At 41.5% G+C, this 24,955-nt stretch overlaps 2 protein-coding genes across 2 annotated transcripts; both read right to left on the reverse strand.

Moving 5' to 3' along the window:
- Positions 1–5,164: 5,164 nt before the first annotated feature.
- On the reverse strand, positions 5,165–12,972 carry LOC144536689 (5-hydroxytryptamine receptor 3A-like). The gene is made up of 12 exons (XM_078279952.1): positions 12,933–12,972; positions 11,922–12,127; positions 11,462–11,506; positions 11,185–11,294; positions 10,153–10,322; positions 9,591–9,748; positions 8,869–9,079; positions 8,576–8,752; positions 8,014–8,099; positions 7,751–7,894; positions 7,524–7,548; positions 5,165–5,241 (listed from the first exon to the last, which is right to left on the reverse strand). Exons 1-12 carry the CDS (start codon positions 12,970–12,972, stop codon positions 5,165–5,167), a joined length of 1,449 nt encoding a protein of 482 aa, XP_078136078.1.
- Positions 12,973–16,066: 3,094 nt separating this feature from the next.
- Positions 16,067–24,462, reverse strand: LOC144536080 (5-hydroxytryptamine receptor 3A-like). Its single transcript, XM_078279012.1, has 10 exons — positions 24,423–24,462; positions 23,910–24,070; positions 23,766–23,810; positions 23,522–23,631; positions 21,862–22,031; positions 21,610–21,770; positions 19,849–20,059; positions 19,587–19,739; positions 17,900–17,985; positions 16,067–16,700 (listed from the first exon to the last, which is right to left on the reverse strand). The coding sequence occupies exons 1-10, from the start codon at positions 24,460–24,462 to the stop codon at positions 16,482–16,484; spliced, it is 1,356 nt and encodes a 451-aa protein (XP_078135138.1). The 3' UTR covers positions 16,067–16,481.
- Between the last annotated feature and the right edge of the window lie 493 nt (positions 24,463–24,955).

The following is a 24,955-nucleotide window of genomic DNA, read 5'->3' on the forward strand; positions in this document are numbered from 1 at the left end:
CTGTGTTGTCTGGAGCTTTGTGCTCCTGGTAGGGTCTCCCAAGGCAAAGTGGTCTCAGGTGAGGGGTCAGACAAAGAATGGTTCAAAAACCCTATGAGTGACCGAAGAAGAGATGGAGTGACCCTGCCCGGAGGAAGCCCCCGTCTGGAGCCAGGCCCAGATGGAGTGTCTGGCACAGCCCGAAAAAGCTATGTGGCATACATCTCTCCATCCCATGGGCCCACCACCTGTGGGAGGAACCGCTGGGGTCGGGTGCGCTGCCACACGGGTGGCAGTGAAGGTCAGGGGCCTCGACGGACCAGACCCGGGCAGCAGAGGCTGGCTCTGGGGACGTGGAATGTCACCTCTCTGTGGGGGAAGGAGCCGGAACTTGTGCGGGAGGTGGAGCGCTACCGGTTAGATCTGGTGGGGCTTATCTCTACGCACAGTCTTGGTTCTGGAACCATACTCCTGGATAGGGATTGGACTCTTTTCTTCTCCGGAGTTGCCCAGGGTGTGAGGCACCGGGCGGGTGTGGGGATACTCACAAGCCCCCGGCTGAGCGCCGCTACGTTGGAGTTTAACCCGGTGGACGAAAGGGTCGCCTCCCTACGCCTGCGGGTTGTGGGGGGGGAAACTCTGACTGTTGTTTGTGCATATGCACCAAACAAGAGTTCGGAGTATTCGGCCTTCTTGGAGACCTTGAGTGGAGTCCTGCATGGGGCTCCAGTGGGGGACTCCATAGTTCTGCTGAGGGACTTCAACGCGCACTTGGGCAATGATGGAGACACATGGAGAGGCGTGATTGGGAGGAACAGCCTCCCTGATCTAAACCAGAGTGGTTGTTTGTTGTTGGACTTCTATGCTAGTCATGGATTGTCTATAATGAACACCATGTTCGAACATAGGAATGCTCATAAGTGTACTTGGTACCAGAGCACCCTAGGCCAAAGGTCAATGATCGATTTTATTATCGTTTCATCTGATCTGAGGCCATATGTTTTGGACACTCGGGTGAAGAGAGGGGCGGAGCTGTCAACCGATCACCATCTGGTGGTGAGTTGGGTCAGGGGGTGGGGGAAGACTCTGGACAGACCTGGTAAACCCAAACGGGTAGTGCAGGTAAATTGGGAACGTCTGAAGGAGGCCCCTGTCTGACAGACTTTCAACTCACACCTCCGGTGGAGTTTTTCGTGCATCCCTGTGAAGGCTGGGGGCATTGAACCCGAGTGGACAATGTTCAAAGTTTCCATTGCTGAAGCTGCGGCGAGGAGCTGTGGTCTTAGGGTCTTAGGTGCCTCAAGGGGCGGTAACCCACGAACACCGTGGTGGACACCGGTGGTCAGGGAAGCTGTCCGACTGAAGAAGGAGTCTTTCCGGGATATGTTATCTCAGAGGACTCCGGAGGCAGTTGCAAGGTACCAAAGGGCCCGAAGGGCTGCAGCCTCTGCCGTGAAAGAGGCAAAGCAGCGGGTGTGGGAGAAGTTCGGAGAAGACATGGAGAAGGACTTTCGGTTGGCACCAAGGTGCTTCTGGAAAACCGTTCGCCACCTCAAGAGGGGGAAGCGGGAAACCTTCCAAGCAGGGTACAGTAAGGATGGGTCGCTGGTGACTGAGGAGGTAATAGGGCGGTGGAAGGAGCACTTTGAGGAACTCCTAAATCCAACTAATACGCCCTCTATGGTAGAGGCAGAGCTGGAGGATGATGGTAGATTGTCGTCAATTTCCCTGGTGGAAGTTGCTGAGGTAGTTAAACAACTCCACAGTGGCAAAGCCCCAGGCCCTCTGGAGAAGGCGTATGACCGGGTACCCCGGGAGATACTGTGGGAGGTGCTGTGGGAGTACGGGGTGAGGGGGTCCCTCCCTTCTCAGGGCCATCCAATCTCTGTACGACCAAAGCGAGAGCTGTGTCCGGGTTCTCGGCAGTAAGTCGGACTCGTTTCAGGTGAGAGTTGGCCTCCGCCAGGGCTGCGTTTTGTCACCAATCCTGTTTGTAGTATTTATGGACAGGATATCGAGGCGTAGTCGGGGTGGAGAGGGGTTGCAGTTCGGTGGGCTGGGGATCTCATCGCTGCTTTTTGCAGATGATGTGGTCCTAATGGCATCATCGGCCTGTGACCTTCAGCACTCACTGGATCAGTTCGCAGCCAAGTGTGAAGCAGCTTGGATGAGGATCAGCACCTCTAAATTGGAGGCCATGGTTCTCAGCAGGAAACCGATGGAGTGTCTTCTCCAGCTGGGAATGAGTCCTTACCCCAAGTGAAGGAGTTCAAGTACCTTGGGGTCTTGTTTGCGAGTGAGGAGACAATGGAGCGGGAGATTGGTCGGAGAATCGGCGCAGCGGGTGCGGTATTACATTCAATTTATCGCACCGTTGTGACGAAAAGAGAGCTGAGCCAGAAGGCAAAGCTCTCAATCTACCGGTCAGTTTTTGTTCCTACCCTCACCTATGGTCATGAAGGCTGGGTCATGACCGAAAGAACAAGATCCAGGGTACAAGCGGCCGAAATGGGTTTCCTCAGGAGGGTAGCTGGCGTCTCCCTTAGAGATAGGGTGAGAAGCTCAGTCATCCGTGAGGAGCTCCGAGTAGATCCGCTGCTCCTTCGCGTCGAAAGGAGCCAGTTGAGGTGGTTCAGGCATCTGGTAAGGATGCCCCCTGGGCGCCTCCCTAGGGAGGTGTTCCAGGCACGTCCAGCTGGGAGGAGGCCTCGGGGAAGACCCAGGACTAGGTGGAGGGATTATATCTCCAACCTGGCCTGAGAACGCCTCAGGATCCTCCAGTCGGAGCTGGTTAATGTGGCTCTGGAAAGGGAAGTTTGGGGTCCCCTGCTGGAGCTGCTACCCCCGCGACCCGATACCGGATAAGCGGAGGAAGATGGATGGATGGATGGATGCCTTTTGTGACCAATACCCTGCATGTAAGTATCTGCAGCCATTTATTTAGCTTTTGCTTTGTCACTGATCTGTATACTGTAATCCACATATGTTAACATACAGACATACAAAGAAAAAGAAAGAACAAAGTTTGTCTGAAAGTGTTTATTTCAGCATTTTAAAGTCTGATACATGTTTTCAGAACCAGATGACAGGACTTTTATTCTATCATGCAAATACCCAATGTAGCTTCAATGCAAATGCAAATGCATATATATATATATATATATATATATATATATATATATATATATATATATATATAGATAGATAGATAGATAGATAGATAGATAGAAGAGCCTGATATGTTTTCAAAGCCAATAACGTACATAAAACGTTATCTTCAAGTGTCTTGCAAGAATCTAGACAACCTGTGATACATACAGATCGTGCATATTACACCCTAAAGACATGTAAACACTATATCTCATATTAGTGTACTATAATTACAATAGAAGAATTTACAATACAACCAGACTAGTTCATTCTACATACAGTATGTGTTTGATGTAGAAGTAACACTACATAAAACATGCAAACAACAGTAGTTGCAATTTACAAAAGGACTAAATATCTGAACAGCCAAATACATATTTCCTCATCAGCTTTGCCAAAACAAGTAAATGGAAAACAAGGCTTTTATGATTTCACATCTGCCAGCAGAGCAAAATGTGATGAAACCCCTGTTAAGTGCTCAGGGCTCTAAAGGCCCAGACACACAGACCAGACGGCAGAAAAGGCAGAAAAGGCAGTTGGACTGATCAGTCTACCTGAGTTGGTCAAAAAAGTGCCTCGGAACACACCAAAGCGGCAAAAACAGCAGGCGGCGCTAATCTGTATTGTCGCCCAAAAATGAAAACCGCTGATTGGACGAACGCGTCACGTGGGTCTGGTTTCTCCGGAAATTCAAAGACAGACTGTCATGGCGGCTTGTTCAGAATACGATCTCATATTGTACTAAAATAGTTCACCGAAACGTGTTTCTGAAAACATTTTAAGCGAGAAATAGGCCATGCAGTTGCTGAATCTGTCTTCATTTCAGATCGACAAAAGTCAGTTTAAAAGATTTTCGTCAGATTTTGAGAGACTCTAGTCACGCTCATTCCGCTCCCCGTTTCTGGGTTAGCACTCTACCAATCAGATGGGTCATTTGAGTCCGACTGCCGGCAGTGCCCGCCCCGCCCATTATACATGTCAAATCGGCCAAAATGAACACCGACGGCCCCTCGGACGGACGACGGCACGGAACACACCGAACAGACTTGAGTAACTGACCTCGCCAGACTGTACGACGGCCGATTATCGGCTCGGTGTGTAGTAGGCTTAACAGAGCTTAGCGCAATCACAAGCAGCAGTTAGGATAGTTCCAGGTGGGAGCCAGTGTCCGTTGTCTGAAAGCTGCAGTACTGGCAGTGTTGTTGACAATGATGCAACTGAATGCCTTACCAATGTTGCCATGTGACTTTATATTTGCAATGCTTGGCTCATTTGCAATAAATCCATATGTACATTAGATGTACTATAAAATGGCACCAAGCTGCAAGTGGACACAGGCAACAGGTAGTTAGGTGAGCTTGCAGTATCGGTTAGCTATTAACTAATCTCCACAAGCTAGCTAACGCTACAGTTCAGCCGAGGAGGACACCATTAATGTTTACATCTCGCCATGTCACAAGCACGAACATCGGAACAATCAGTGTTCGACCTACAGTCTGTTGAGATGCCTCTCCAAACGCGGAAATGAAGCGCAATCACACCATAAAACGTTAAGACACGTAAAGAAAAAAGATCCGTATTTTGCCGTAATCCAATTACACGAAGAAAAAAAATCCACAGCGATCAGTAGATCCGTTTTTTGCGTCCTGCATATGCGTCGACAATGGTCTCAGGTGAGAGCCAGAGCCCTGAAAAAAAATTTTTTTTACTAAAGCAGTAGGCCTATATGAAATCAGATGTATTACCTACCACCATTTAGTTGTTTTGTGTTATTTGAAATATTTATAAAATGTCTGGTCATGCCAGAAGTAATTATTCTATTCATTTTTGAAACAATGTAATTACCCGCTTCAGCCGCCAGGGGGGGCAGTGCTCCCCTTGCCTCCCCGCAAACTCTGCGAATGGCGAGGAGAGGACGAGCTGTCACAGACCGTGATAAAGTGGGTTTTATATTGGAAGGTTAAACTGCATAATAGATTTTTCGAATGTGTCGAATAGCTAACGTCCAATATAAAACTAACTTTACCACGGTCTGTCACAGCGAGTCTGCTGCGGTGTGGTGGCCCTGCATCCCGGCAAAGACTGGAGCGACTGAGCTGCCCCACTGAGCCTCTGAAAGTGAAGTCAGTTTCCCCAGGTGAAGTTTAAACACACGTTTAATTTAAAGTTACATTTGTAATGAATGTAATGTATGCTAAAGGCGAGTCAGCATCAACAACAGCACGTCTATTACGTTAGCCACAAGTCAAATCGCTCCCTTGTGATTTGTAAGAGCATTCTACCCTTTGATTCGTTTTGATTTTAGTAAAGACAAGAACAGCATAATACAAAATATTACAAACTGGCATGTTTGAATTCATAACGTTTACAGAGGATCGCCATTTCGGTGGCGTTACGTTACAACACACTACACAGTGCTTGCTGAGACCGATCATTTGTATTCAAATTCTGAGTAGTGCATAGGAGGAAGGGAAGGAGGGGAATGAAGAAGGAGAAGGCAGTAAACTGGAGAGACCAGGCGGGTCAGAGCAGGAGAAGACCACAGAAGGAGATGCAGAAATAAGTGAAAGAGAAAAGGGAAAGGAAGAATTGACTGTGAGGGATGAAGAGGAGGCTGCAGATTCAGAGAGAGGGACAGAGGCAGAGAGTGATCAGGAGGAGGAAGATGACAGGGAGGAAGAGGCCAGTTGTAAGACCCATTTGTTAAAATAAAATAATAAGAATATATAGTAGTGCATCAACATAGTTGATTCTGAAACAATAAACATGATCTTGACTTTGAACTACATGCAACAGTGTAGGTTTACTTTTACTCCATACACAATAATTGCCTGCTTCATGATGATGATGTGGTAATTTCACATTTTAGCTTTTTAGAAATAATTTCTGGTTTTAAGTTAAGGCTTCCCTAGCTGTCTGCTTTATTTCACTGTTACAGTCAAAAGATAATTGATTGGCTACATATTGAAACATTTAATAATTACTCTGTAGCCACCAAGTTCTGTGAAAGATCCATTGTAAAAACTTATGTTAAACATTTGTGCATCTGTTCTGTCTCTTGAATGCACTTCATGCTGAGGCTATTGGACATACATGCATCTCCACTGAGCCATGCAGAAGCCTGATTTGTTATTATGGAAGTATAGGCTATATGCTCTTGATGATAGCGACTTTGCGATTGTTGTTTTGGGGCAGGGAGGGGCCCTTGAGTCTTGCTGCCCAGGGCACATGAAATTGTTAATCCAGCCCTGCATCTGGTCCATAAGTATGCTTCTTTCGGCATTGTGATGCGGTTGGTACAAAGAAAATAAATGAAACAACCAAGTCTGTAAATTATCTGGAGTAACCGGTTCAGGATTTCTGGAGAGAGACCTTGCTGTTGAATTTTTCAAATGTATTTTTTGGCACTTGAGCACCAGAAGCCAAGTGTCATCTACCGTATTTTCCGGACTATAAGTCGCTCCGGAGTATAAGTCGCATCAGTCAAAAAATGCGTCATGAAGAGGAAAAAAACATATATAAGTCGCACTGGACTATAAGTCGCATTTATTTAGAAATTTATTTCACAAAATCCAAGACCAAGAACAGACATTTAATCTGGAAAGGCAAGTTATTAAACTACACAATAGCACACAGAACAAGGGGCTGAATACGGTAGGTGTCCGGTATGTTAACGTAACGTAACTGCACTGTTGACGAGCCTCTCCCAGCAGCACGTTGTTCAAGCACCCATCTGTGGACTCGTTCCTCCAGCTCTGGCCATCTGGATTTCAGCGCGCGACTAGCTTTCTTTGTTTTCTTCATTGCAGTAAGACTAACCTTTTCGCCAGTCCCTAACAAGTTTCTCACTCACTCCAAACTTTTGTTCTGCTGCTCGATTACCGTTTTCGGCTGCGTATTTTACTACCTGCAGTCGCCTGCAGTTTCTTTTCTTTCTCAGGTGTCTTTAGGAGCAGCATATAGTTGTCACAAGCCTAGAGCGCCTCTCGCGGCTGTAGACGGTAATGTTTTCAGCATGAAATAACATTTAAAAACATGTTAAATTATATATATTTTGATATATAAGTCGCACCTGACTATAAGTCGCAGGACCAGCCAAAGTATGAAAAAAAGTGCGACTTATAGTCCGGAAAATACGGTAGTTCCATTATTTTCGAGAGAAGGCAGATCTCTCTTCGGCGGATATTTCCAACATTGGGCAACTCACACCAAAACAATGTAGATTGATAAATAGTACTTCAGGTAAGAGCAAAAACATGCATTGCAAGAACAACCTTAACCTTTAAGGATTGTAACTAGATAATACACAAAAGCCAAGTAGAAGGGGGAGGAGAGAGCTGTGAGTGTTGAACTCAAAGTGCACAGGTGTGCTATTTCCTGCAAACAGTACATACCAGTGAAGACCAGGTACGTATTAAGCTAAAAAAGAAAAAAAAGACTGGAGGAGATGGAAATTAAATTATAAGCTGTGGGTATAGCTAGTCATAACAAAGAAAACAGTTAATCAATCCTGTTTTCATTATGTAGCAATGCTCCCCTCTGCATTGCTCCATTGTAAAAAGATTATTATTAAAAACAGAGTGACCAATGTTACATAGAAAATAAAGAAAACTCTGTTGACTTTTTTAGCCACTTTGGTCCAGTAGCCGGGCTTCTCCTCTTCCTTCCTGTTGTTGAGGTGCAGGGACAGTGTTTTCTCCATCTCCCTCAGCTCATCAGAGAGTTTCTCCAAGGCATGATACTCTATTAGTTTGCTGCTGTTGTCCTGCAAATATATTTTAGTAGACTGGTTTACACAATTATGGACAACATTATCAGCTGATAACAATACACTTAGATTTAGCATTGTGTGTCCATTGTGATTAAATGCAACCCGGTTCTAACCTCTTTGGCCACAGGCAGCAGTTCACATGGAGTTTCGCTAGTAGACACATCATAAATACACGCACATTCAGCCCATTTGTGCTCCTCTGAAAGGACAGTGTTTCCCAAATTTAAAATAATACAATTACCAAGCACGTATGCATTTGAAATAAAATAAGACATCATAACAGTAAGACATTATAACAGCAAAATAAATAGAAAAACATCTTCTATGCCCCCAGATTGAGTTGCACCAGTTTTTTTACAAAATCATTTCTAGGTTTGTGTGTAAAATCCTTCCTACGAACGTTGTTTGGTCATATGTTCTAAAGTAACTGGCATGGCGTTTTGTAATTTAGGTATTTAAATTCTTCCTAATTTACATAATTATTAAACAGGGCTATTAGTTTATTAGTTGGTTTATAGCTCTACAACAGTTACACATGGGAGATATTAACTGTAAAATAATTTACAACAACTTATCTCTACATAAGGCCAGTAACTACTAAGGACACTTTAGTTATACGTAACTAGGCTACTTTGGGACTGATGAACAGCAGGTGCAACTGGCCCCAGGTCTTACCTCCGTGACAGTTGTGGAGGTTGGCCTTGCGTTGTTTGTTACAGTCCTCACTCAAGCTTTGGTCTTTATCTGCGTCATTGTCTTGGTATGCAGAGTCTTTCTCCATCAGATGCATCACCACAATTGTCTCCAGGAGGCTCAGTAGCATCAGAGCAAAAATCCCAATGCAGTAGAGGGCTGGGAGGGGCAGGCAGCATCATTAATGCAGACAAACCACTACTCATTGACTCAGTATATGTGCTTGTTCTGCTCATATCAAGTACAGAAAAAGGAATGACTCTGAGCTTCTTTACCTATAAGAGGAATCCTGTTTGACGAGGAAGGCAGAATTTCATTCAGAATGAGCTGTAACACAGTGACAGCAAGCAGCACGGTGACCTTGAAGCTGAGCTTCTCACCCCCGCTGTCCGAGATCAGGAAGGAGGCCAAGTCCAGACATATGAAGAACAGGATGGGTGCCAAGAAGTTGACAATGTAGAGCACAGACCGCCTCTTCATAGTGATCTGTGAAATGATGTTTGTGTCAGATGGTTGATGTTCCTACTCCTGCACATCTGAGAAAGGCAGCTTAAAAAACTATGTACAGGTAACAAGGTCATCTGCACCAATGTGCTCGTCTCCCTTGTCAAAAGAAGCAACATAAGTAAAAGTACAGTGCACTCAAATGTTTACTGGAGTAAAAACAGTAACATGTAGTGAAGAAAAAACACTTGAGAAAAAGGAGAGCTGCAAGGTGGATTTTTAGATTTTCAGATCAGCCAAAGAATGAAAATAAGGAAGGAAATAAGGGGGGTAAAGAGGAAGAAGGAGGAAAAAAAACAGGAGAGTAATAAGAAAAAGTAGTTTGACAGGACAGGATGGGGGAAGGAAGGAAAAAATAGGGAAAGAAAAAGTATAGAAAGAAAGAAAGAAGAAATAAAAGAAAAAAGGAAGCTACTTAAATCTGTAACTAAATAAAGAGCTTGATGACACAAGTACTTTCTTCCTGTGTACATCTGTATCTAGTTATACGTACAGTGTAAATGACGACGTCTTGGTTGACCATATCGCTGGCATTGTTGGCCGTAACTATCATGTCAATGAACAGCCATTCGTACTGGGTCCGCATCACCTCACGAGACCACTCTGTGGCCTCTGAAGAGTTGTCGCTTGGCTGGAGCCGAATGTCCCTTGCTGAGGTGGAAGATACAAGAACTGTAAGGTTGTTTTAGGTGAGATAACAAGAAAGGAATGGATGATAAGTGGTGGAATCTGGTGGTGTGTGGTGGAGACCGGTAGCCAGAACCCCCACTCTCTATTACTGTAAATGAAAATACAGCATAAATATGGTGTCAGTGTCACTGTCAGTGCCAGCCAATGATAAGACGGGGATGTTACTGATTTATGCAAAATGAAAAGATTTGATTGGTTTTGTGAAAAGATAATTTTTCTGTCTACATATTTTCCTTCACTGTCACACACCAATTATGTTATGCATTAGCACCCGACATTGGTCCCCTCTCACTTGGTGCACCAAACTTGCACTCAACTTGCACGTCACAATAAACTCTTATAAACACAACTCATCCCGCTCTCACCCGTGTGTACGACAGACTTGAAGGAGAGGTTGCAGCTCTGAATGTCAAAGGGGAATTTGTAAATTTGCATCCTGCAGGTGCTGACCAGCACCTGATCGTTCTGGACTTCAACATCACCTTTATCATTGATGGTGAGATAAGGACTCGGAGGGGCTTTGTCTTTCTCTGTCCTGTATGAGAACACACGGAGACATGTGAACACAGAAACACACATGATGGCAATCCCTTCAGCGCACTTTTAAAAAAAAAGCACTAATATCGATCCATTACTAGTGCTCTATTTTTCCCAAACTCAGTGTATGTATGCCTCACTATGTTTAACTCACACATTGTTTTTATGTACGCAGCTTAATGTGAATTAATAAATGTAATTTTAATTAAATTATTGATTTTTCCTGCAAAGTGAAATTAGTTTATACTGACACGTATCAACAACAATAGACAAGTAGCGCAAACTGTAATCTGCATGCCTGATGTTTTCTAGAGTCATTCACTTTAGCCAAATGTGAAGTCTTTTAAAGTCTTGCCACAATTCAACTCATTTTTTTTCTTAGCTCTTTTTTGTGCATACAAGTGTGTGTGTGTGTGTGTGTGTGTGTGTGTGTGTGTGTGTGTGTGTGTGTGTGTGTGTGTGTGTGCTTGTTTAACTATATTTGTGGGGTCTAAAAACCAGGAGTCCAGTATACTTGTGGAGTCCCGACAGCTTTGTGGGGCCAAAATGCTGGACCCCCCAAATTTAAAGGGCTGTTTGAGGGTTAAGACTTGGTTGTAGGATTAGGGATAGAATTAGGTTATGGTTAGGGTGAGGGTAAGGGTTAAGGTTAGGCATTTAGTTGTGATGGTTAAGGTTAGGGTAAGGGGCTAGGGAATGCATTATGTCAATGACTGGTCCCCACAAAGATAGTGCCACAAACCTGTGTGTGTGTGTGTGTGTGTGTGTGTGTGTGTGTGTGTGTGTGTGTGTGTGTGTGTGTGTGTGTGTGTGTGTGTGTGTGTGTGTGTGTGTGTGTGTGTAAATACATTCACACTTACATTTCTTCAATAGTGAGATCTGGCTTCCACAAAAGTTCAGTAGGGAGGGAAACATTATTAATTCCACAAAACTCATTTGGATCCCAGGAAATGTATTCATTGTGCCACCTCTACAGAGAGGAAAACAAGGCAGAAAAACAGGATCATTAAAAAGGCAGACAGAGAGAGAGAGAGAGAGAGAGAGAGACACACAAATTAGGTGATGACAAATAAGAAAAACATTTCCCAACAAACGTTCAATCTTTCTGAGAGTCTACAATTTACTGACAGAACTCACCATGACAGTCCAAACATAAGGAATGAATTTCTGGTCTTTCTCAACCTGTAAACAAAAACATGTGAGTTTTCTAGCCAGAGCAACACAAGTTATGTCAAATCTAAACTAGACACCTCTCATGGAGCCCATACACAGAAAAGGCATAAAATGAAGGCATTCAAACAGATCTAAATGTTTTTTACACAGTTTGCATTTCCAGGACTGGAATATTTTAAATCTTTTTTCTACATTTCACAATTCTGTATTTACTGCAGTCCACCTTTGTAGATTAATACCATCGATTTTGTTGCAATTTCCCAATATGCTCAAGAGTTATCGCTGTTTGCTAAAATAACTTGACAACCAATTCAAATAACTGAAAGTAATATTTAAAGTGGACATGGTCTATTCTGACAAATAAAACCAATATACATTTTGTTTATCATTTTCAAATTTGACAAACAAAGTATGAACCACTTACCACATCCAGAATGGCGTAGAGTAGTACTTCCAGGGACACCTGTGTGGGGTGTTTGTAGTTTTTTACGGGCCGGGACATGGAGTACAGCTCATTGTTTTTGTTCAGGTTCAGGTGGTTTAAAACATCCTGATAACTGCAGTTACGCTCCGGGTACACCCCATCTAGAGGAGGAACATCAAGACACATTCTCCATAAGAAAACATGCTCTTATTAACTTTTCTTCTAGATTAAATTAGAACTTCTCATGTTGTATGCGCTCTTAAATGTATAATTTAGAAGAAATGACAAACAGTCTTTGTGGGTAGTTATCCACTGCCTCTGAATTTATTATAAAACCTTGAAAACTAGATCAAAAATATCTGCAGTAAGATCCAGTAATTGTGGTCAGTGAAAGGCTATTATGAGATGGGCGTTGGCGTTGGGGTTTTATCCCATCAGTCCACTAATGATTTTTAAATTGTAATGATTTTAAATGTGAGCATTAGTGCATTAATTTACGTTTTAATGGGGCTAGCCGTCTAAGATCAATCTGCAATTTGTCATCCAAATGCATGTTGTTCAAATCAAGGCACAATTTGAGTTAAAAAATCTATTTATGTCAGAAAAGATTCTCCCACAACACTGTTTTGTGTCTTTTAGTGTTCCTATAATAAGCTATCTTTTTGAAAATTGTATTTTAAAATATTGATATGATAACTTTCTCTTGTGTTTTTTGTATTTTGTACATTTGGTATTACTCTGGAAAGTTATCAACGGAAGGAAATGGGAAATACTTCAGTGCTTCAGACTAAAAGTCTTCTTTCATTCCTTCATGCAATTATTAACTGTGAAGGTCACCACATCTAATTGGTTTACTCTTAACGTTCAAAATACAACATGCATACAATTGCATTGTATTTAAATTAACAAGCCATGGGAATGCTCAGTAAAAAAGTTAAGCCTTTATCCAACCTGCAGGACATTACTCAGGATACACCTGAACGCATCATGCTGAACACTGTCCAAGCTTACCTGTGAGGAAGAGCAGAAAGAGGAAACCAGTAAGCATCATGACTGCAATCCAGTGAGTCGTTGTCTGTACAGTTAATGTGTCTGTTGTCTGATGCTGTAATTATACATCTGCTTCATACTGGAAGAGGGCTGGGCAATTGAATCAACTATCATTTATTGGTCTGACAGCCTTCCGGAGACAGCTTTCACTCCCACAGTGGTCATCATAGCATCCCTCAGTGCTCTTTCAGTGGAGGACCAAGAGGCGGGGAGGGCCCTAGTGGAGATAACAATATGCTGTAATGATGATTGATGGTTAAAGTAAGTACAGTTACTGCAACTTAGTAGTAACACAGTATGAATACTGACCCAACTAGACAGGCTGGCCCTATTTTAACGATCTAAGCGCACGGCGTGAAGTGCCTGGCGCAGGTGCGTTTAGGGCGTGTACGAATCCACTTTTGCTAGTTAAACGGCGGAAAAAAGGGTCAGTGCGCCAGGCGCATGGTTCAAAAGGGTTGTACTTAGTGTCTTAATTAATCATAGGTGTGTTTTGGGCGTTACATGCAATTAACCAATCAGTGTCATCTCCCATTCCCTTTAAAAGCCAGGCACGTTTGTACCTTGGCGCATTGCTATTATGATGGCGGATTTGCTAAGCAGGAAGTAGAGCTTTTCAGGAGAAGAAACTGATCTGCTCGTGCGTAAAGTGAAAGCGCACGATCAGATCATATCATAATCAGGGCTGTCAATCGATTAAAAAATGTAATCTAATTAATTACATACTCTGTGATTAATTAATCGAAATGAATCGCATGCATAATTAACGGTGCCTGAACCGATACTTTTTAAGAAAGTATTTTTTCTCAGATTAATTAATCGAAATGAACGCGTTATTTTGATAATGCTGCTGTCAAAAACTTTTGATTTGGGAAAAAAGGGTCGCTCTCAGAAACTGTTGTGTATACTCTAAATATGGCAATAACTTCTGTTTCTCTGCATTTGCTCTCTCTTTTTTATTCTTAAATATAATTCTACACTTATTTTAAATGAAACCTTTGAACACATACTTAAAATGTGGTGATTTTGTTTGTCTACATTTTACCTTTAGTATGTCCTTTGTTTTTTTCATAAGCCAATACAGGTTTCCACCACACCCTCACATGTATCATGTATTTCTTCAATGTGATTTGTATCTATGTGTGTGGAAAAAAATAAACATAAACATGTTGTTGATGTGGATCATTTTCCTACTGTCATGTATAATTGATGATTAATTATAATAAATGTGACATTCTTTATTGAATTGACACAACCATCATATTAGGGTGTAAGGCTATGGGTTATACAGTGTAGTTAGATCCAACTTTGCATTTGGAGGCAAAAAAATCATTTTGGAGCTGTCATTAAAGTGCTGTCATTAAAGTGAAATCTTTGCTTTATATCAATTTTCAACTCTGATCTCACTCGTACTGGAAAAGACCAGTACTATTAAAAAAAAGAAGTGAAAATTCAAGGCTGTTTGCAGGTAGAGCTCACCACCTTGTGGTGGCACAAAGACACAGCCAGAGGATGCTGTTGATTAAATTACAATACATTTATATTACAGGGTCCAGGGTGTAGGGTGCAGGGTTTAGAGGCTTGAAATAAAAGGCTTAAATGATAAAGCAATTATGACAATTTTCATAATCTGGCAAGAAATGAGTAAAAACAGCTTATTAAATATCTGCAGGGCTGATAAGGAAAGTGGGAACAGGTCGGCGGGGAAGGTCTGGTAAGGTATTCAGGTCAGGTGTTTGGTCATAAACCAAGGTATTGAACACATTGATACTTTGACCTGAAAAGGATTAGGCATCACCAAAGTTATTACAGTTGATCCTGAGGGGAACATGAATGCCTGTACCAAATTCTGGCAATCTATCCAAAAGATGTAGAGTCCAGACACAAGTGATGCACTGACCGACTGACCATTAATAAAAAATCAAATTCATCCAAAATTGACTCAGAAACTCACTGTTAATTGAGTTATACTTCTGAATGTATTTGCAATTTTTCTACAAAGCGTAATATTTAGCTTTCACTCACCGTAAGTGGCACACAAACATTCAACCGCCAAATTATAAGCTTGGTGATTATAGAATGTTAAAAGTACAACATTCCACGGTAAGCCATCAAATAGTTGTTGAGGCTCAAAACCACAAATAGAAAAGTCAGGAGATCAAAACAGTCATCAGACACATCATCTGGGAACCACGAACATCTGTATGAAATCTTATACCAAACCATCAAGAAGATGTTGAGCTATCTGACAGGATAAGTGAAAACTTTTACCTGCTGGTGGTGCTAGAAGATCATCGAAGTTATTAGGATTAATCCTCTGGGGAACATGAATGTCTGTCTACCAATCCATCCAATAGATGTTGAGATATTTGACCAAAGTGGTGGACGGACAGATCAACATTGCCCGCTAGTATGGCCTAGAAAAATAACATCCACTGTGATTCGATGTGGTGAAACAATAAAACATGTAAAAGTCCTGAGGGGACTTTTTATAGGCAGCCTGAGTCATGAGAGTGCAGGTGTCTTTGTCTGCTCGTTTCTAAGCGATGCAATAACACCAGATCCTCCTTTCTGATGATGAGTATATAGAGTAACATAGAGGCTATATCAGGCTGGTGGGGATGGACAAAATTGGTTTAAAGTCTAAATGACAGATGAGCTGTACACTCACAGTAGACAGAAACAGGACAGAAGGGATAGATCTGTTTCTCTGAGCGGAGAGATAAAGTGAAGTATTACAGAGTAAAAAATATGACATCAGCGAGGTCAGGGAAGGATTTGAATTCGAGGCAGTGAAGTTTCCTCTTTAATCTCTTACAATCGATTGTCCTGATTGGATTAAATTAGATTGGATTTGTCTCTATTCGTTTTGCACACAAGATTTTGGGAGGTGGTCGTGACCACATCGAGGTACATCACCAGACACAGCTGCACCTTCATTTATACAATTAGATCAACCTTTTGTGGGCTTAAACGTCATTGCAGCTATGGATGTATCGGTGGACAATGAAGACTTTTTTTCTTCTCTCCAGTGGATGGTAAGTGCGTTTATTTATCATAAAACATTTTCAGGTCAAATCCACATTTTGCCATTGGTTTTCTCTTCTCTTTTACTACTTTATTCTGGTATATGTGGCTGTGAACGAAAAATGATTATTCACGACACATTTTTATACAATCATATATAATAATCAATATTAAAAGTCCCTGCATTAAACTGTCTTCTGCAGTAATGTTTCCTTAATTTCAAAAACAAACAAAGCTTTTATCGACAGTATACATTTCAGCAGCACACATCTACAGGATTGTGTAACTTCACCTTCAACTGTGGAAATGTTATCTCATCTTTACTTCATAAAATAGACCACACCAAGCTGCTGTAAATACAGAACGTTTGCTTATATAGCACAACACGACACTTGTAGATTCTACAGTAAACTTTTTCCATCACGTGTTGACATAAAAGTACAATACAGAAACCGAGGCATTACAAGGTATTATTCTACATTTCTAAGTGTTCCATTCAATAAAGATGAGGACTAGAAACAGTGACACAGTGGTGACGTAGAAAATGAAGAAAGCTCTGTTAATTTTTGCGGCCCAGTGGCCAGATTTTCCTACTTCCTGTCTGCAGCGGAGGTGCAGATTCAGAGTTTTCTGCAGCTCCTTGAGCTCCTCCAGGATCAGCAGTAACACATGAGACTCTTGTGGCTGAATGCTGTTGTTAACCTGCACACATCATGAGTCACAGACATGTTAGAGTGGCTTTTTTCTCCCACTGAGACTGATAATGTATAGCAAGCAAGGTGGACAAAATCACCTCTCGTTATCACGCAGGGTATTTAGTTCTTAACAGACCAACTTATAGCTTGTAACAGGTTAAATCGGGCATCTTAGGTTGTTAAAAGCATGTAATTATGTTGAGTTTTGCCATGTTATTACAACAATGTTGACTGAAGCTTCCATCTCCACAGAGGGGAGATGAATCTGCAGCCCAAACATTGGTACTGTATATAAAAAACATAATGCCCTTAAGTGATGAGTAAATATAGTGTAATTTCAAACTGATCTTCTTAACGATTTTTTTATATATATCAATAATAATCTTTCTAAAAATCTTAGCTTGATCTAGTCAGGTTTCCACACAAACATAGCACAATGTTTTATATAGAATTTGAAAAAAAGAAAATGGGATTGAATGCATGTCTCCATCCACTACTGTTAAGAGAATATTAGGAATAGGAGTTGGTTCATTGAGATAAACGGCTGTTGGTGCTAATTTTCCATTTGGGTGCCGTTAAACCATTGCAGATGAAGAGACTGCAACCAGATGCAGAATTAAGAACCCAATGATGACCATGTGGAAAACATGATGGACATATTGCATTTATGTTTGTTGCATTTATTCATTTGAGGAACATATCAGTCTCCTCATTTCACTTCGCTTCACACAGATCTGACGTTTCCATTGCACTTTTGCATTTATTGTTTTTAATACACAAACTTTCCCACTTCAGCCAAGGGTAAAAAATGTTTTCCGCATTTCAACTCAGGTTTTTAGATGTACAAACTGAAAGTTTGCATGAAAACCGGTGGATGGAAACCCATTTATTGGCTAATAGAATTAATATTCTAGCATCAATTCTATTAAGTGTATTATTAGAAAGAAACTATTGATTCAAATAACAGTTTGAATACAGAGAGAAGAATTACAGGGTGTAAAGGAGAGTTTTACAGCGCTATACCACTGCATTCAATTACAATTAAAGGAAAAGGAAGTCATCTTGCCATACTTTTTACCTGTTAAGACAATAGATTTGAGTGTGTAATGACATCAAGATCTTGCATGATTACACACGAGAAACTACACGATTTTGTACACCTATCTTGTGATAATAATGCTTTATCTGAACTCATAATGTCTGTACCTCTTCAGCCACCGGCAGCAGTTCATGCTGTTTCTCACCGTCAGACGCTGTACAGATGCATAAACAGCCAGTTAGTCTTTTCTCCTCTGAAAACACACAGCAGGTCTGTCACAAAAGTGACTACGTCGGAAATAAGATTCACAATTGTGCTGCACTTAAAAAGCACTGGAAAACATAGTTTTAGATCTACGTGTTATTCTATTTTATTACCTTTTTGTGATTAAATATGAAAAGAAAAAAACATTCCAGGTTATAGTTAATGAGACTGTAACTGTTGAAAACCAGGTCAATCTCCATCATCGAGACTTGATCAGATATGATCAACAGTGGAAACATAAGCAAACCCAATTTGGATTAATATACTAGAAATAGGTCAAGGAGAAAATTTTATTTTAAGGCCTTTAAAGATCCCCTATTATGCTTTTTTAGATTTTTCCCATCTTTTAGTGTGTTATATCGTTTTTTTTTGTGTATGTAATAGATGTATAAAGTACACAAAAACACATTTCACTCCAAATGGAGCGTTCTCTTCCACAGACAGCATTTTTTTCTCAACTGCCTGAAAACGGCTCGCCCATATTAAAATTCTTCAATTAGTGATGTCATTGATTGAGAAAGCCAGCCATGTGCTGCCTATTGGTGCTGCCTGAGCAAACACAGTGGCTTGTTTAAATTTGGTTGACCAATCACAACAGAGTGGGCCAGCTGACCAATCAGAGCAGACTGGGCTCTTCAGGAAGGCGGGCCAAGAGCGCAGACAGAGTAGGCTCGTTCGAGATGAACAGCGCCTCGCCTGTAAAGTGGTCGAGAGCAGGCGGCAGCAGCCGGGGGCGGTGACAAAAATCTGTCGAGTCGGACAGTTTCCAGCCGATTCCAGCAGCCTTCAGGCTGAACAGGAAGTCACAGAAACACTGTGGTCTGATTCCGATTTAATAAAATGTTATCAGACCCATATATCAGCTTGTACACAGTCTCCAGTTGTTTTAATTATGACAGAGTAGCTCTCAAAATGCTCTACATGCAATCTCTTGCTGATTTTAATTAACAACACACTGTAGATGATCCGTAATCTGAACAGATTTAGTCTCTCTGACTTCTAAAAGTAACTACCAGACAAACAACATGTGGTTTGTACAGAATAAGCCTTTAAATCAGACAAATATCAGTTAAAATCCCTCCAATTCAAAATAAAAGAAAGTTTATATAAAACGTCATCATGTTGAGTCGATTCTGAAACCAATCAGCTGTTAGATCAGCTGAGAGGCCGGCGTTTCCCAGCATGCCCTGAGTCCGCCTGGGTCTTGCAGTCGGTGAAAAGCTTGATTTCGTGAGGTTATCGTTGCCCACGTGTGCATGACGTCAGAGCAAGTCGAGATCAAGTCGGACACAACTCTAACCGGCATTCATTGGGCGGCGATCGCCGGTAATCAATTCTACGCAGAACTGGCTCATCTCCAACAAGCCTAGTGTTTCAGGCAGAGGAGCTGCAGCAATGGGCAGTATGAGACACATATGTTTTTTGAACATCAAAGCATGTAAACCTATTCTAGTAGAGCCCAAGAGTACAAATATGACGCTGAAAAGGAGCATAATAGGGGCTCTTTAAAATTATAGATTTAAACTAGAATCAGTAGCCAGAACATTTCCCTTCATGGAGCATCCTATTAATCTGTGATCTGTGTCTCACCTGCATTACAGTTATCGATTTTCACTTTCTCCTGTTTGTCCCTCAGCCTGAGCTCTTCCCGGGACACAGAGTCTTTCTCCATAAGATACGTAACCAAGATCGTCTCCAGCAAGCTGAGCAGCATCAGAGCAAAAATCACAATGCAGTAGGTTGCTGAGAGGAGAAAACAGGCATTAACTACTTTTTGTTTTGGTTTCTAGAGCTCTTGACTGTATTATTCATAATCCAGTTATCAATATGGCCTTAAAGCGGGAGTCAGTACCTATGAGTGGAGTCTTGTTGGACATGGAGGGCAGGATGTCATTCAGGATGAGCAGCAGGACAGAGATGGCCAGCAGCACGGTGACTTTGAAGCCCAGCTTCTCTCCTCGATGGTCTGCGATGAAGTAGGAGGCGAGGTCCAGACTCAGGAAGAACAGGATAGGCAACAGGAAGTTGATGACATGGAGGAGGGGCCTCCTCTTCATGGTGAACTAGGAAAAACACATAGACAGTAAAATAAATGGACCAACAGATCCTGTTGCTCTGGACGGAGACCAGTGAAGGCCATTAGAAGCACTTTTCCGGTGATGGCTGAGCGTTACTGCACAGCCTCCAACTGAGAGAAACGACGTAAATGTGACGTGAGCAACCTGTCTGAAAGCGAGCTTCTCCTGTACTATACGGTAATTCCTCTACTATGCGACAGTAAGTCACGTGGTTATGACACAATCGTTAGCCTATTTTTACAAAAACGTCTGCTACGGAGCCATAACGTGAGGTACAAGGTAATGGAGCCTTTTATACATTGTCGTGTTTCTTTATAAATAAACAATGGACAAATAAAGTCTTTAAACGCTTCAGATGTAAAGTTATTCGCTGTCAAAGTGACGTCAAAATGAATGGCAGTCAATGGAATGCTAACGACGGGTGATGGCTTGTTAGCATCTAAATGGCGCCATAGGAGGTACGCGTTGTGGAGAGAGGCTTACCCCCTTGGAAAAAACGGGTTCAAAGGTCAAACTAGATGGAGAAAAACAGACATTATGACATATCTGGATTTAGAAACCTAATAAGAACTGTGTCAGGAGTACATGTAAAAAAAATCTTCTTTGCCCTTGAGTTACCTAATTTGTGGTGTCATATTACTTAATTCATGCATAGCAATTAGTAATTCATACAACGTTATGTTTTGTTAATTTGCATACTAATAAATAAAGAGCACACATTATTAAATTCCAGAGCATTCATTTAAAGCTGTGGTAGGCACTTTATTTTTGGCAGCGTTGGGCAAAAATTACATACTTAACTATCAGCACATTGTAATTCAAGTGGTCTGTGGAAAAAACAATAAAGTAGATAATCTAGCCTTGACGAAAGACTTTGGAGGTCATTTCAGAGAGAAAGAGCATTCCTATTACCTGTGCAATAGAGAGGGGACAGGGTGGGCTGTAGGAAGAGGTCTCACTCTACTTTAAATTCTGGTGGGGTTTTTTTTGCCTTTTAACCACTGCAGCTTTAGGGGTCTTTTAAACTGACAATATTGTTTTAATTATTCTCTGTAAATTTGCACACCCAATTTTAGGAGCACAATTAAGTAACTCAAGATTATGAATTAAGAGACAGGACTGTGCATTGTGGCGCTCTCCAAGGTGCTGATCCTCTTGCTTGGCGCAGCGAGGGAGCTATCCAGAGCGCTCTCTTTCTCTGCCACCCACAGCAGTGGGAAGAGGCTTCCAGCCAATAACTTCTAATCGTCTAAATGTCTAATCATTGACTTTACTTGTTTTCTAACACATATATATATATATATATATATACCCCTACTCCCACCCTCCCCCAGAGAACAAGATTATGTCCTGTTTTGGGAACCCAATTTATTAATGCAAGAACACAAATTAAGAAACTCAAGAGTATGAATTAAATAATGCAAGAGCCCGCATTAAATACGAATACTAAAACAAGAAAATATATATATATATATATATATATATATATATATATATATACACACATATACATATATATATACACATATACGTACAGTGTATATGAGGTTTTCCCACTGTCTATCGTCGAAGGTGAAATTGTAGCTGGCGATGGACAGTTGGAGGAATTCCCACTCTCCCTGACTTTTCATCACCTCTCGGGAAAACTGCGTGGCTCGAGACGAGTTGGAGGAAGGAAGGAGACGGATCTCATTAACTGAGGAGAGAGGGAGAAAGTTTGAGTGAAAAGGTGGAAGTAAAAACTGACTTCCCTGCAGACAGTCACATACATACACTCCCTCCCTCACCATAGTGTATTGCAGATCCAATAGTGATGTTACATCTCTGTGTGTCGAAGGGGAACTTGTGGACATCCATCTTACAGGTGCTGACCACCTTCATGTCCTCTTCAGAAATGATTGTCCCATCATAGGACACGTACATGTACGGATTGTGAGGGGAGTCATCCTTCTGTATCCTGAGACAAAAACACACGCAATCTTTTCATGTCATGTTTGTGGAGCATTCAAACCACATATTATTTCACATTTATCATGAACTGAATGAATAGAAGATGGAGCTTCTCCTGTCACCACCTCAGGATAATGTGTTTGCTTTAATGAAAGTGGGTACTTGAGTGAGTACACAGTGACATCATTTACCAACAGGGTGTGTAGCATCAGCAGATATCAAGGTATTAAATTGCTCAACGTTGAACAGCTACAAAATGTATGATCACAACAAAGTAGTCTATATCCTCGACGTTCCACTTCCAGTATTGCTCCGGTGCCGCAGGAAATTCCGCCGTATGCATGTCTTTTCGCCGTTGTCCGTTACCTTTCGCTTTCTTTGTGTTGGAATTCTAAACTCTGGTGGATTTCTGAGGACTATGGTTAACTGCTCCTCAGATCTCTGCAGGGTAAATCCAGACAGCTAGCTAGACTATCTGTCCAATCTGAGTTTTCTCTCGCACGACTAAAACAACTTTTGAACGTACACATTCAACCAAAACAAGTTCCTTCCCAAGGCCATTTTACAGCAGTTCCGTGCAGAGCTTAGCGCCGCCATGACAACTGTGATTGGTTTAAAGAAATGCCAATAAACCAGAGGACGTTTTCTCCCATCCTGGAATGCTGTGTGGACTAGCCAGACCCTCCTTCACAGTGCTGTGGAAGAAGGTCTGGCAATGCGAGACTAATAAAGTAATTCCTCTCATTCTTTACCAAACCTTTCCTTTCTTTTTGATTTAGTTTACTGCATTCATTCCAATCATTTTAAATGTTTATTCTCCGTTTACCCCTTGTCTGTTTTACTTTTAGTTAACTAATTTCAACTTCTTGATTTAGTTTCCTCGTCCAATTCAGTTTCCCTTTAAGTTCTCTTTCATTCCTGTTTTTGTAGATGACAATGCAGTTTCTACCTTACATTTAAAGGAATACTTCGACAGACATTTTGGGAAATGAGCTTGTTTGCTTTCTTGCCGAGTGTTAGATGAGAAGATTAATACCACGTTCATGCCTGTATGTATGATAAATATTAAGCTACAGCCAGCAGCCTGTTAGCTTAGCATAAATACCACAGGGGGAAACAGCTAGCTAGGAAAAGCTAAGCTCTCAGCCAAGTGGTCTGGCACATAAGTCGTGAATCCACAAGTTGTCTTTTTTTACACTCATAAATTAAACTGACTTTATGAGTGTAAATCAGTGAGCAAAGCTGCAGACACACTGACCAGACGGCCGATAAATAGATATAGAGGTGCTGGCGTTTTTTTTTTTTGTCTAACCTTTGACAGAGTAAGGTTCGCTGTTTCTCCCTGTTTTAAGTCTTTATGCTAAGCTAAACTAACTGGCTCTCAAATACAGTATAAGAGTGGTATCATCTCATCTAACTCGTACCTTTAAAATCAGATTTGAGTTTTTGCATATCTTCCCATAAACTACTGTGTGTCTGTGTGTGCTGCAGGCTCACATCTCATAGATAAAGAGGTCTGGTCTCCAGAGCATTTCTCTAGGAACTGAAATATGAGTGATTCCACAAAACTGAGCCGGGTCCCATGAGATGCGTTCATTGTTCCACATCTGCAGAAAAATAAAGGTGAATGAATTACCAGAAAGATAAGAGATGAGTGAGTTGTAGCCAGATTTTGTGTGTTAGTTGAGAGGCACAGGTGAAAAGAAGAGACATTTTGCATTTAAATAAAATCAAAACTCACCATTGTTACCCAGATGAAAGGAACAAAAGTTTGTGTTTTCTCAATCTGGGAATAGACATACACACACACACACACACACACACACACAGTCAGAACAGATCAACTACATGGCAACATTTAGCAGATGAATCATATAGCACCTACCACAGCCAGGATGGCATACAGGATGATGTCCAGCTCCACCATAGTGGAGTGTTTGTAATCCAGAACGGGTCGGGTCAGTTTAAACGCACCGTTATCTGTGGTCAGGTTCAGGTAGTCCACCACGTCCTGGTAACTGCACACTTTCTTAGAGGATGCACCATCTTCATTCAAAAAGTTATCAGAGAGTTTTGTCTTAAAACTAAGTACAGCTTTTTTTATTTCATTTGTTTGTAATGTGTGGATGCTAATCTTTTTATTATACAACACATAACTTTAAGTGATGTTAAATTGTCTTTGGTATAACCTACTATAGTTTTTTGTAGTTTATTGTTGATTTTACCGGATATATTTTTTTCTATGTTGAGCCTCAAAAAGGGTAAAAGAAATAAACAGCAGCGTGAAGCAGAGAAACGAGAGAAGTCACGGCATAACAAAAATGTGAACATTTTTATTTCTCTGTGGTTCAAACACATAAACACACTTCAAACATACTCATACAGACCAAAGTCTTACCTGTGAAGATGATCAGGAGGAGGAAAGCAACATGCATCATATCTGCAGCGGTGAGTTTGTGTGTGTGTTATCAGCCAAGTGTGTGTTCCTGCTGTAAGACCAGATCCACTCTGTGCTGCTGTCCTTTGATGTGAGCGGACGAGGGCTGGGCTGAATGAATGGCCCCTGTCTGAAATGAGAAAACCCCTCCCACAGTGCACAGCAGGGATTGACATTGTAATTGGTTAACAGAGGAGGGGGGACAAGCAGGGGTATATATCAGGCCTTTGTTTCACTCTCAAGGCAGATGAGATTGAAGGTAACAATCAAACTAAGGGAAAGGCAGGTGGAGCATTCATCCATCTGAAAGAGGACTTAATGTGGATTCACAGCTTGCTCGCAACTTATTTGACACCGGTGACTAAAGGTTAGAGGGTGTAAGTCTCCACATGTAAAGACACACAGTTACAAAACAGACTGTAACACATGCAGAGAAGCCTACATTAAATGATACTACGACTACCATTTTCTAGTCACTGTTCCATTATCTTTAT

The sequence above is a fragment of the Sander vitreus genome, chromosome 21 (assembly GCF_031162955.1).
Source record: "Sander vitreus isolate 19-12246 chromosome 21, sanVit1, whole genome shotgun sequence".
Taxonomy (NCBI): Eukaryota; Metazoa; Chordata; class Actinopteri; order Perciformes; family Percidae; genus Sander; species Sander vitreus.